This window comes from Tachyglossus aculeatus, chromosome 22 (genome assembly GCF_015852505.1).
Source record: "Tachyglossus aculeatus isolate mTacAcu1 chromosome 22, mTacAcu1.pri, whole genome shotgun sequence".
Lineage (NCBI taxonomy): Eukaryota > Metazoa > Chordata > Mammalia > Monotremata > Tachyglossidae > Tachyglossus > Tachyglossus aculeatus.
In genome coordinates this window covers 14,010,673-14,024,665 of record NC_052087.1, presented here as the reverse complement: position 1 = coordinate 14,024,665, position 13,993 = coordinate 14,010,673, and the positions used below count along the sequence as shown (strand labels likewise).

General features: G+C 39.6%; 1 protein-coding gene across 2 annotated transcripts in view; it reads left to right on the top strand.

Annotated features, from left to right (window-relative positions):
- GAS2 (growth arrest specific 2) overlaps positions 1–13,993 on the top strand; it is a 123,085-nt gene that overhangs the window by 42,118 nt on the left and 66,974 nt on the right. For both annotated transcript variants that reach the window (XM_038765018.1, XM_038765019.1), the window contains one exon: positions 11,917–12,058. In XM_038765018.1, the coding sequence (XP_038620946.1) occupies positions 11,917–12,058 (142 nt within the window). The remainder of the gene's footprint in view (positions 1–11,916; positions 12,059–13,993) is intronic.

The following is a 13,993-nucleotide window of genomic DNA, read 5'->3' as shown; positions in this document are numbered from 1 at the left end:
CAGTAAATGTGGGCACTGCTGTTTCAAAGCAACTGCGGATATGCTATACTATGTCAACAAAAGTCGGTCTTGCCATATGGAAACCCAATTATCTCTGAATGATCAGTTACAAATCACTTTGTAGAAATTCCAGTCATTCAAACAAATATAGAATGCATATTTGTTTATAAAATCTTCCTTTAATGGGGCTTTCGGGAATTTTAGAGTAAGACCTTTGATAATTTTTGGAAACTGAGAAAAATGATTTACTTTGATTTCTTTAAACGAAAGAGACTAAGAAGCCCATGAGTCCTTAGAAAATGTGGAGAGTCACTTATACTATTTCTGTGTGTGTTCTGTGTGTGTGGCTGGGGGGAGGATGATGGAGAAATGTAGCAAGGGTACATTGCAGTGTAATGGAATAATGTTTTGCTAAATGAGGTCATTGAACTTACAATATATGGTACTCCCAGACTATATTTTTCAATTTTTAGTAGCTGAATGTGTGAATACCACCTCTTTGTCACCTATAAGTAGTTAGAAACCCTACAAATTATTTATGAGGAAAACAGCACCAACTTAGGGGGTTAAAATATCATTTCAAGACGTCTGATTTCACACTAACGTAGCTCATAGTCTAGTAGCTACTTTTTTATAGCTCTGATTCATTTCTATAATGTAACACCTTGAAGAGCAGAAAGCAGGTCTTCTTCCCTACAATTTCTCACTCTATAGAGTAAGAAACGCAAGTCATTGTTTTAGGAAAAGAATGAGGGAGGTAATTTTAAAATGGTGAACCAACAAATCTTGTTGTAAATGTTTAATGGGCTCTACATACTTTATTCACTCTTTAATCTGTATTGGTACTTTGTGTTTAAGTCGCTTTTAAAATTAAATAAAACCACCAGTAAGTTGTCATATAGCGCCCTGTTTTTGTGAGCTGTGAGACTCAGTAACTAGATGTCTGCCTTTCCTCCAGCTTCTCCATCCTGAGCATTTTATACCTTAGTCCTGTTCCTGATTAGGAGTCCCTTTGGAACTATCTTTGGCTAGGTGGAAAGATTGTTGCTAGTCATACTCGGCACTGTGGAAGTTTGCTAATGTGAATGGTAGCTTTCACCCTCTTTTTCCTCAGTAAGTTCTCAGCAAATGTCTTCTATAGATGTGTGCAAGCCAATCTCTGGTTGAATTTTAGTACTGCGACCCATCCAAGAGAAGAAAAGGAAGAAAGGATATGGATTGGTGGAGACAATCATTGGCCAGTAGTGGGAATAGAGCCCTGAGGGAATACTGTTGGATGTATTTCAGCCTTTTCTACTTCTATGAGCCTTGGATGAAGGAAGGAGCTGTCTTCCATTAAGTATCTCAGCATTACATGGTGACAAAAGCTGCATAGGGTAAAAAAAAAGTCTATTTGAAAATAGGATTCCAAATCTGCAGCAGCAGTTTGGTGCCAGTTTAGCAGACTACTGTGTATTGGCATTACAGTTAAGATTACTTGTCTCCATGCAATGTTCCTGGTAGGACCAGGAGTCTTCCTGATTGACAGCTACTGTTCACAGATGCTATCTTCTTCCCTTAGAAATGGAAATATTGTAAACCCACTAATATTCTCCATTCTAAGTGGAACTATATTGAGTGTCCCTATCCAAGATGGCAAATTCATGGCAGAGAGTAAGTTTCAAAGTAACCATGGCCAGTGGTAACGAAGTTTGTTTGAATGAAAAGCTAATTGCTTAATTTTCAATTTTAATAACTTCCTTCCAGAATGTTTTAACATTTTCCCTATCCTAAGGAGACCTTTTTTACACTTCCCTTGCCCTCTGGTTTTATCATCATCCTTTTTTTCTCCACCTCCCTCTCCCTCCCTGCTCCTTGCAGCAGGAAAGTTGAAAAAGGTGAAGGAAGGAAAAGCTTCGTGGATGAAATTGCTCCAAGCTACCCAGCAAATTCAAGGGAGGACACAGATATGAGATTCTGTTTCCCGGCCAGGAAACTGACAGGAGGAGAGGAAGTCTGTCAGACGATTGTGCTAGGTTTCCCAGGGCAGGCTCTTGGGCAGCTTGTTATCAGCAGGGAATGTGTCCTTTGATTGTTATATTATACTCTCCCAGTGTTTAGTACAGTGTTGAGCACAGTATGTGCTCAATAAATATTCATTCAGTCAGTCATATTTATTGAGCGCTTACTGTGTGCAGAGCACTGTACTAAGTGCTTGGGAAGTACAATTCAGCAACAGGGACAATCCCTGCCCACAACAAGCTTACAGTCTAGAAGTGATTGAATGAAAGAATGAATCATTGAAATGGGCCTCCGCAACCCTTGTCAGCCCGATGCTACCTCCACAAGCATTTGCTTAACAATCCATAAATGGCATTTATTATCAGTCTATCATAGTTATTGAGCACTTTACTAAGCGCTTGAGAGAGTACAATATAACAGAAACATTCCTTGCCCACAATGCTTACTGTGGGCAGAGTACTGTATTAAGAGCTTGGATGACTACAGTTTAACAGAGTTGATAGATATGTTCCCTGCCCATGAGGAGCTTACAGTCTAAGGGGAGAGAGGGGAGACAGACATTATAATAAATAACAGAGAAGGGAAATGGAGTATGAAGATATGTACATAAGTGCTGTAAATGGGGTGAGTATCAAAGAACTTAAGGAATACATAGGGATTGCAGAGGGGAGGGCATTAAGAGAAATGAAGGCCTGGTCAGGGAAGGCTTCTTAGAGGTGATGTAATTTTAGGAGGGTTTTGAAGGTGTGGAAAATGGTTGTCTGTCAGCTATGTAGGAGGAGAGAGTTCCAGGCTAGAGGGAGGATGTGGCCAAAGGGTCAGCTGTGGAATAGGTGATGATTGAATACAGTGAAGTAGGTCGATGTAGGAGCGGAGTGCGGATTGGGTGGTATTAGGAGATCAGCAAAATAGGAGGGAGAGAGCTAATTGAGTGTCTTTAAACTGATGGTAAGGGGTTTCTGTTTGATGAGGAGATGAATGGGCAACCATCAGAGATTTTCTAGGAGAGGGGAGATATAGGCTGAACAGTTTTTCAGAAAAATGATCTAGGCAGCAGAGTAAAGTATAGACTGGAGAGGGAAGAAACCGGAGGCACGGAGGTAAGTGAGGAGATTGATGCAGTAGTCAAGATGGGAAATGATGCATACTTGGGTCAGCATAGTAATAGTTTGGATGGAGAGAGAAGGGATGATTCTAGAGATTTTGTCAAGGTAGAACTGACAGGATTTCATGATAGAGTGATGAGGGTTGAATGAGAGATGAGTCAAGGATTGTACAGATTCAAATGAAAAAAAAAACACATTTCTGCCAGAAAATCCTTGAAGGAGAGGTCTCTGGCTTCTGGGAATCATCCAGTGGAACAAACTTATCTAGAAAACTATAGAAGTTTTTCCAAGAACTGGTCTTGGCTTCTTGGGACTTGGGATGGAAACAACCTGGATAAATGTTCATGAAGAACTGAGCCCAAATGACCAAAACACATTTCATTATGACTATTCAAAACCCACAGAGTGATTACAACCGTAATCTAGATTGTTGCTTCTGCCCTGTTTCTCTCTTCTCCTCACATGTTGCCCTGATCTTACATTCTCTTCCCACCCTAGAGCCAGCCTCCCCTCTCTGCTGTCCCACATACCCTCCCGAGAGGCAGCAGGGGAAAATTTCCTCCACCTTATTGTTCCCAGGGAAATGTGGAGTGAGCAAGAAGTCCTTGTACTGTCCTCAGTTGAGATAGAGAAGCAGCATGGCCTGGTGGCAAGAGCACAGGCTTGGCAATCAGAGAACCTGGGTTTTAAACCCAACTCTGCAGTTTGTACAGAAATTTGTATTAGTACAGTTTTAAGTGCTTAGAATGCTGCTCTGCACACAGTAAGCACTCAATAAATATAATTGAATGAATTTGTCTGCTGTGTGACCTTGAGCAAGTCACTTAGCTTCTCTGTTCCCCAGCTACCTCATCTGTAAAATGGAGATTGACTGTGAGCCCCAGGTGGGACAGGGACTGTGTCCAACCTGATTACCTTGTTTCTACCCCCAGCACTTAGTACAGTGCCTGGAACACAGTAAGCACTTAACAATTACCATAAAAATTAGTTAATGCAGCCAAAATCTATGTAAATTAGAGAATGCATTTCTGAAGTTGAAGAATTTGATATTTACCTATGGAGTTGGATTTTTTTTAAGTTGACATACAGTCTGCTAAATTATATAGAAGTAGTTTGGCTAAGTCTTAGGACTTGTGTTCTAATTCTTCTCTCCTTGAACAAATCACTTTACTTCTTTGTACCCCAGTTATTTCACTGTAAAGTGGAGATTAAATACCTGTTCTCCCTCCTACTTAGACTATGAGCCCTACATTGGACAAGGTCTGTGTCTGCCCTGATTATCTTGCATCCACCCAAGTGCTTAGTACAGTGTTTGGCACATAGTAAGGACTTATCAAGTGCTATTATGATAATAACTACTATTATTACCTAGAGAATGTAATGTTTCTAGCATAACATTTATGAGTATCATATTTTAACCACTGATGAAAGACATAGCCTAAACCAATAGTCTGTTCCAACAGGATGCTTACATGCTGGCTTATAATTTTTCAGTGGGGATAAAGGGAAGCTTACGGAGATTTCCATTTAACCATCAGAATAACATATTGATTTCACATTTTTGATGTTGGATCATTTATCGGTTATTATAAAATTTCTTTGGTAGGGAGTTCTTAAGTTATGCTTTGATATCTTGAAGTTTATAGTGTTCAGTCCTTTCATTTTATCAAGAGAGCAATTTGTTTTACTGAAATATGTACTGAAATAAGAAGTGGCATACAAGTGGAAATATTAATTCTATTCATGGAAGAAGTAACTTTATTGACTGCAATTTTGAACAATGCTTTCTACATTCCCACTGGAAGTGGAAAAGACATTAATTACTTCTTGGCACTCCTATGACTTATTTTATATACCTTTCTGGGGACTGTTCTAACTTCCACTATTGAGGCAATCAAGAACAGTATTTAATTCTATCATATACTCTATAGAAGTGAACTATTTATTAAAACTATTAATTTTCATTGATGGATTAACATTTGAGGTCATGAAAAATGTAACATTACCTCATTCAGGTCTGGCTTGCCGAAATGTAGAGCGGAGTAGGAAATAGTGGGAAGTCAAAATTAGCATTCTGGACTCAGGAGTTACATGATTTTTACTTGTTGAAAACATACTTTTTTTAGGAAAATCAAGATCAATACAGCTAAATAGTCTTCCCCAATCACTGTATGAATTGGTAGATGACATTTTTAGAAGATTGTGATGTTTTTTAACCTTAAAATAACATAAGGCCATCAATTCCATAAAAACTAAAACTTTTTACATTTAAACCAGTTAAGCATCACCCCTGGGTAGGACTCAAGTCACCATTTACTTCAGAACTGATGTTTGGCTAATTCAGGGAATGTGTCTCCCAACCCTGCTGAACTGAACTCTCCCAAGCACTTAGTACAGTGATCTAGACAGAGTAGGTGCTCAATAAATAGCATCAATTGATTGAATGAGGTAAATGAGCCAACTGCAGAAGAGAGACACTCTCATAATTCTGATTCTGTTCCAACAGCTCTGACATCATAACAGTAAGCACTTAATGAATCCTGTTATTACTACTACTACTACTACTACCACTACTACTACTACTACTACTACTACTACTACTACTACTACAATTACAACTACTACAACCATACTGGTCCATTAAGCTGAACCATTAGAGGTTTTGTTGTCATCAGGGGCAGCTTTCACTGAGCAACTAGAACATACAGAGTGCTGTTCTTGGTGCTTGAAAGTATTCAGACAACGTAAAGCTCTTAAAAAGCTTACAATCATATGGGGGAGACAAGCAGACACAGATCACAAGCATACAGTCAATAAAAGAGAAAGAGCAAAGATGCAGGATGGCATAAATTGGAACTTGGGGATTAATCAAATTGTGTCTCTTGAAGGAGATAACTTTTTACAAAGAGTTTTGAAATTGTGGATGGATATGACTTGGTAGATTTGAGTATGGAAGGAATTCGTTTCAGGAAGAAGAAAGTGTGGACAAGCTTGTTGTGGGCAGGGAACATATCTACCAACTCTGTTATATTGTACTCTTGCAAGTGTTTAGTACAGTGCTCTGCACACAGTAAGCCATCAACAAATACAATTAATTGATTGATTGATAATAACAGAATCAGGTACCAGGAGGTCCATCTGTTTCCCAATACTGTTGTTATATTGTGCTCTCCCAATGACTAAGTACAGTGCTTTGAACACAGTAATGGCTTAGTGGATAGAACTGGCCTGGGAGTCCGAAGGTTATGGGTTCTAATCCTGACTCTGACACGTCTGCTGTGTGAACTTGGGCAAGTCACTTCACTTCTCTGGGCCTCAATTCCCTCATCTGTAAAATGGGGATTGAGACTGTGAGTCCCACGTGGGACAGGGACTGTATTCAACCCAATTTTCTTGTATTCACCCCAGAGCTTTGTACAGAGCCTGAATACCATCTCGTCATCATCATCAGTAAGCACTCAATTAATACGATTGAATTAAGTTTAGGGTAGTTCCCAGAGATCTGGTAGCAGGAAGGGGCAATACCAGCATCTGGGCATCATGGCTTAATCCTGCATATGCCTGAAGAAATCAGGAAGCAAGCTCAAGGAAGCTCTAGAATGATCTCTCTTTTTCTGGTCCTCTACCAGTCTCCAGATTAGAGCCACGAATCTGCAGCAGGCTCTTCTTGGAATCAAATGTGGCCCTTGAGTAAAGGCACCACCTGTGTACTCAGTCCCAAGAAGGCAATGCCATTAACTAAGCTTCCAAAGCCAAAAATTATAGAGGAAAATGGGCATAAAGTGGCTGGCCCACTTTGAGATGGAAAGAGCTGAAGAGGAGCCATGATTGTGGCCCCGTGTCGCATGATTTCATTATGTTTGGTTCTTTCGCGTAAAAAAGTTGCCAACCCCTCTTCTAAATGATCAACCTCAATTGCTCCAAAATGATATTTTCAAATCTCTGAAAGTTGGGAGTCCCTTTGGCACTTGAGCAGCCGGCCTGAATCCATCCCTTTACTCCTTTATGTTTCCTTCTGCTTAACATTTTCTTGTTGTAAATATGATTTCCATTGCTAAATCCTACGTAGGTGCTCACCAGCTCAATTCAATCCTCTCTCAAGCTGTGGGATATGGTCAATGAAAATTTGATGTTCCCGAGGCTCCTCTGGGAAGCCTTTTTTTTTTTCTTCCAGCTAGTAGTCTACATCATCTGGATAAAAACCAGAAACAGCTTTGGTGCTTTTTGCAACTTTCCAAAATCGGCTAACATTATGTTTTTTAATCTACCATCTCTGAAGAGTAGTAGATACTTCATAAACTATGTTTCTAGTCCAGATATGCGATCAAGCCACATTCATTCTTAATTTTTTGAATTTGGGAAGATTTTCCAAAGTTTTGGAATACTATTATTACTACTACTACTACTACTAATAATAATAATGATAATGGAAGTTTTTATAAAGCACTTATGTGCAAAATGCTGTGTTAAGCTGTGGGGTAGTTACAAGATAATCAGGCACTGTGAGACATTTGAATCTACAGGAAAGTTTGCAGAAGCAGAGCCATTCTGGGTAGGAGAAGGCTGACCTGGGACGTGATTGAAATTTAAAAAATCATAAATGGTGCAGACAAGGTAAACCTAGGATTGTTGTTCCAGAAATCCCCAAACAGCAGAACAAGGGGGCACCCATTGAGGCTTGAAGGTAGTGGATTCAAAGCCAACAAAAGGAAACACTTCACAAGGTGGGAGGTAAGCATATGGGATTCGTTACCAAGAGAAGTTGTACAGACCAGAAATGTCAGTGGGTTCAAGAGGGGTTCGGATATGTTCATGAATGAGAAATTGTAATGGGTTACTGGAAGGAAAAGTTAGGGGCATAGAAAGAAAAGTTAGCGTGTCTGTTCATTAACCTCTTCTGACCCACATAAAAATGATAGCAAACCAAGTCTAAGTTTTACTGGTTGACTGGGAAATGACCAGTGTTTGGCTGGACCTCAATCTAGGAAAAGAAATCATAGTTCAAAACAGGGGTGTTTATGGGCTCAGTGTAATTTCTAAAAAAATACAATTTTCTAAGCAGAATAATGTAGTTTCTTAAAGCCTGCCTGCATTAAAAAATATCACTCTCAGTATTCTCTCATTGTGGGTTTCTGGGAACATACTTTACTAAATCTGTCCCTAAAATGGCCTCTGCTCACCAGTGAAATACAGAACTGCATTCACAATAGCATTTGTTAGTTTTAAAGCTCTCGATAGACTAACACCTTTCTGCCTCATGGGCCATGCAGTGTGTCTTTTAATATGCCTTTGGAAATATCTGATGTTTTATAGTTTCTGGAATCATTCGAATTCATTGGGTGTATGCACCATTTTATTCCCTGCTAAAATGTGTTTGCTGTTGTGTAGGCATATGCTTAATGTTTCAACCTACCCTCCTTGTTTTCTTAGGAATGCTTGGCTTTGTTGGCAGACATAGAGGCATTGCTAAGTACCTTCTGTCAATTTCAAATGGGGGTAATTATATGAGTCACTTGGGATTTTTTGGGTTGAGGCAGGATGAAGTTAAATGGGAGGCCATTTTATGAGTCACAAAAGAAATGGACCAAAGTGACTTAGGGTATTAACAAGATCAGGGATATACTTTGTTCCAGAAAATATCTATGATCAGATATTAGACTTACAGTTGCATGCTGTTAAGTCATACTACAGCATGACACATACACATACTAGTTATCAATTAATTAATGGTTATATTGATTACTTACTGTGTGCAGAGCATTGTACTAAGCACTTAGAAAAGTACAATGAGACAGAGTCAGCGTGGCTTAGTGGAAAGAGCACGGGCTTTGGAGTCAGAGGTCATGAGTTCAAATCCCGACTCCGCCACTTGTCAGCTGGATGACTTTAGGCAGGTCACTTCACTTCTCTGTGCCTCTCTTCTCTCATCTGTAAAGTAGGGACTAAGACTGTAAGCCCCACATGGGACAACCTGATATACCCCAGTGATTAGAACAGTGCTTGGCACATAGTAAGCACTCAACAAATACCATCTTATTATTACTGTTATTATGATCCCTGCATATAAGGAGTTTACAGACTATAGGGGGAAACAGACATTAAAATGAATTACGAATAGAAGAAATAGTAGACTATAGGACTATTGATATACTTACATAAGTGCTGTGGGGCTGGGGTGAGTATCAAAGTGTTTAAGTGTAGTGTAGCTATAGCTTTATTGTGGAGCCAATCCCATGGGGTTGATGGCCTTCCTCGTTTGGATTGGCACTAAGCAAAATGACTTCATCCCCACAACTTTTTAAGCTATAGGTCAACCATAGCTAACTGGCCCTGCTCCTTGGATATGGGAAGGGATTGAAGGCAGATTTTGAGATATTGCCTTCACCTATAGCTCCCAGATTGCAGGAGGAAATTGCCACAGCCACTGCCACTCCCAATCCCATCTCCATTGAACTTTGTGGAAGAACCGTCTTACTCTCAGAAAACAGCAGAGGAGAGAGGAAACATTTTCAGGACGCAGACAAAGAGTCAGACTGTGTTACATCCCAGTGGAAACTAGAGGTCATTTATATCGGATAGAACAGCCATCAAGAAAGAAGCAGCTTTTTTTGAACGAACGTTTGGAAGGGTTGAGAGGAAGAAGTGAAAATAGTTCCAAGTGCTGAGAAGCATCATGACCTAGTGGATAAACTTGGGTCTAGGAGTCAGAATGACCTGGATTCTAATCCCATCACAGGGATTTACCTGCTGAATGACCTTAGGCAAGTCACTTAACTTCTCTGTGCCTCAGTTACCTCATCTGTAAAATGTATATGAAAACTGTGAACCCCATGTGGAACATGTACTTCCCAAGCTCTCGACTTGTACTTCCCAAGTACTTAGTACAGTGCTCTGCACACAGTAAGTGCTCAATAAATATGATTGAATGAATGAATGAACATGGACTGTGTACAACCTAATTAACGTTTATCTTGCCCAGTGCTTATTACAGTGGCTGGCATATAGTAAATGCTTAAGAAATATCATAAAAAAGTGCTGTAAACATCAAACATGATAGCACAACAAAGGACAGCCTTGGTATGGTGTACGTAATGCAACCAGGACTGTAGCTCCTGTATTGGTCTTAAAGTCCCACATGGTCATAATTGGACTTCATCAATATGGCATAATCTTTCGGTTTGAAGGACTGACATTTATATAATTATTATTATTATATTTGTTAAGCACCATGTGCCAAGCACCATACTAAGCGCTGGGGTGGATACAAACAAATCGGGTTGGACACAGTCCCTGTCCCATGTGGGGCTCACAGTCTCAATCCCCATTTTACAGATGAGATAACTGAGGCCCAGAGAAGTGAAATGACTTGCCCAAGGTCACACAGCAGACAAGTGTTGGAGGCGGAATTAGAACCCATGACATTCAGACTCTCAGGCCCATGCTCTATCCACTACACCATCCTGCTTCTCTGAATGATAATTTTGATATTTGTTAAACACTTTACTGTGTGTCAGGCACTGGCCAAAGCACTGGAGTGGATACAAGCAAATGGATTTGGGCACAGGCTCTGTCCTGCATGCGGTTCACAGTCTCAATCCCCATTTTACAGATGAGGGAACTGAGGCACAGAAAAGTGAAGTGACTTGTCTGAGGTCACACAGCAGACAAGTGGTGGAGCAGGATTAGAACCCATGACTTTCTGAGTCCTAGGCCTGTACTCTATCCACTGAGCACTGTTCCGAACATTGGGATGGAAACAAGTTAATCAGGCTGGTTATAGTCCCTGTCACTTTGGGGGCTCGTAGTCTAGTAGTCCCCTTGCAGAAGTGTGAAGCTGCTACTCTGTGTGATGAGTCCAGGGCCCAGCCCACCCCAACATGCATATGAACACTTTTTACATACACAATAAAGGTGGTCATTGTTTTCTATTTTTAGATTTCATATGAGGAAGGAGACTTGCCTCACAGTAGGAAGCAATTAGGTGAGATATTAGGAAGGACTCATCTTTTAATAACAGGATAGACCCTCAACTTCTTTGGTTTAAGGGCAGTGTGGATGAAGAAAGAAGCAAAGACACCTAAATATCAGTATCTTGTTAAGTAACTTTCTACCATTTAAATTTGGTTTCAAAATAGTGAAGCCACATTTAGTGAAATCCTCTTGCAGTAGGAAAATAAAAGAATGAGTCAAAAAAATGAGGGATATCCTAATATGCTAATAAACTGACTTCCTGCATCTTCACAACTTCTATTCCTTTAAATCCTAGGACATGAATATTCAAGTTTAAGACTAGGTATTCAGGCAACCCATGGGCAACAGGAGAAAGAAAAGAGCAAGAGAGGCATAGCTGCATGATAATAGTGATGGTTTTTATTAAGTGCTTACTTTATGCAAAAAACTGTATTAAGCTCTGGGGGAAAATGCACAGGCGAATATTAGCTATAGTCCCTGACTTTCAAAGGACTCAGTCTTCTAAGGGCTGAGCTGCTGATGTCATTCCCACTTATTTGATAATTTCAAGCACTGTTTATTTAAATAACCAATATAGGAACCCAAATTTCATATTATCAGTCATAGCAATTAAAGCTTAACTGTCAACAACAACAACAAAAATTCCCAGTATGGGATTTCTTCTGGCAGTACCTTTTATTTGCTTTGCTTTTATTTTCTTCAGGTTTTGGAAAACCATTCACTTCTTTTGAACACATTTTCAGATTACTTAAATGTATATTTAATACTCCCCAGTAGAGGGACTTCATAAATCTGGAATTAAAGGACACTGAATTTTTTTTTTTTTTTGGTCTTTCAGCGCCTGCCCGTGAGAAAGATTCCCTGCAGAGCCAATGCACCATCAGGTTCATTTTTTGCACGGGACAACACAGCTAATTTCCTCTCCTGGTGCAGAGATGTTGGGGTGGATGAGACATGCCTATTTGAATCAGAAGGTTTGGGTATGTATATCATTTCGAATTGTGGCTATAATAATGTTCTTTTAAAACGTCCTGGTCAGCCTATGAAAGGTATGCAGAATAAGCAAAGCTTTCTAAAGTCATTGGCTACTATAAACCATCTTGTTCTCACAGTGACCTTTTTTAGTGTTAATATCCAGTTGCCTGATTGTAGGAGAAATTATTAGTCTTTCTATCACTTTAAGTTGGCTAAATATTAGAGTACCTAATTACTTTTCACCTAGAAATGAGGAATAACCAGGCAGAGAAGCATTTCATTAATTAAGCTGTGTTGTAGGTACATATTGACTTGGACCCTAATTATTCAGCATGGAAAGACATGTGCTTTAGTGAAAGGCTTTCGTTTGACTGCTACCAAACTTCCTTCTGCCAAAACTTTGATTCCAATCTTTACATAATCAGCTTCTCACCAGGATGTGGAATTATTTTAAGTGAAATCTGGTTTATTGCAAGTAGTGAGGAAATGAAATGAGAAGCAGAATGACCCAGTGGAATGGGCACGGGCCTGGGAGTTAGAGGAACTGAGTTCTAATTCTGACTCTGTTACGTGCCTTCTGTGTGATTTTGGACAAGTCACTTAACTTCTCTGTGCCTCAGCCTGTAAAATGGGGATTAAGACTGTGATCCCCCCTGTGGGACATGGACTGTGTCCAACCTGATCATCTTGTTTCTACTGTAATACTTTGTACAGTGGTACATAGAAGGCACTTAACAAATGCCATTAAAAAATAGGAAAGAAGAGATGATTAACATTGTTTTTCAATCTGGTCTGATATACTCATTTGGCAGAAGAGGCTGTTCCAGATTTTAATAGTGTGGATGTTGATACCTTGATAAATGGTCAGCCCCTTCCTTCACTGACTACAACCACTTTCCAGAGCCATTGCAAGGAACAAGTCCTTCCCCATTAGCTCCACCGACCAAAAAATTCTCTAGTTTCCAGAGAACTGGGCAGTCTGAAATTAGCGAATGAACCATTTCTGCTTTATCTGCATGCAGAATATTTTTATCTAATTTTAAAATCACAGGTGGCTCTACAGTTGGGATCATGCTGAAATATTTGTGCAATTACACCCTTGATTTAACCTATCCAATATCAGGTTCTCTTAGTACCTCAGTTATTCTCTGGAAGAAAACAAACACCATGAAACACAAATGAACTATTTTTGATAAGGTAGCCATATTGCAACAAGTTTCTAATACCATTTAGTATTGTTATTTTTATTGTTATATTTATTAAGCACTTACTATGTGTGGTATATATGAAATAATCAGGTGGGACACAGCCCCTGTCCCACAAGGGGCTCACAGTCTAAGTAGGAGGGTGGACAGACACTAAATCCCCATTTTATGTCTGAGGAAACTGAGGCCCAGAGATTTCTTGTCCAGAGTCACATAGCAGATGAGTGGCAGAGCCAGGATTGGAACTTAAATCCTCCAACTCCCAGGTCTGTGCTCCTTCCACGAGGAAACGCTGCCTCTCCTTGTAAAAGCATTGTAGCAACATTCCTTTTAAGTCAACCTGAAATTACATTTTCCATTTTTGCGATAAAAAAAAAGAATTGAGAAGAATAGCTATAGCTGTGATTTCATCTTGCTTCATTCTCCATTACTATTGAGTGCAGTGACATTGGATTAAATGACCAGTTGGAGAATTTTGCTCCTTAGAGTAGCAAATAGAATGCAGGATAGTAGTCTCTAGGGTAAAAGAAGATCCTGACCACTTTAAAATTTTGACTTCATAATTAGCTAGAGAAAGAAAACAGTTGTGTGTTTATATTGTATATAGATCTGAAATTCTTCCCTGCCCTCCAACCCCCGGAAATCTTTCTTATTTGATGCTAATTACTTTTCTCTATGGACAAGGAAGAGATTGGGTCATTGCTGTTGGCCTTGGCAACATCACTTCAAGAACTA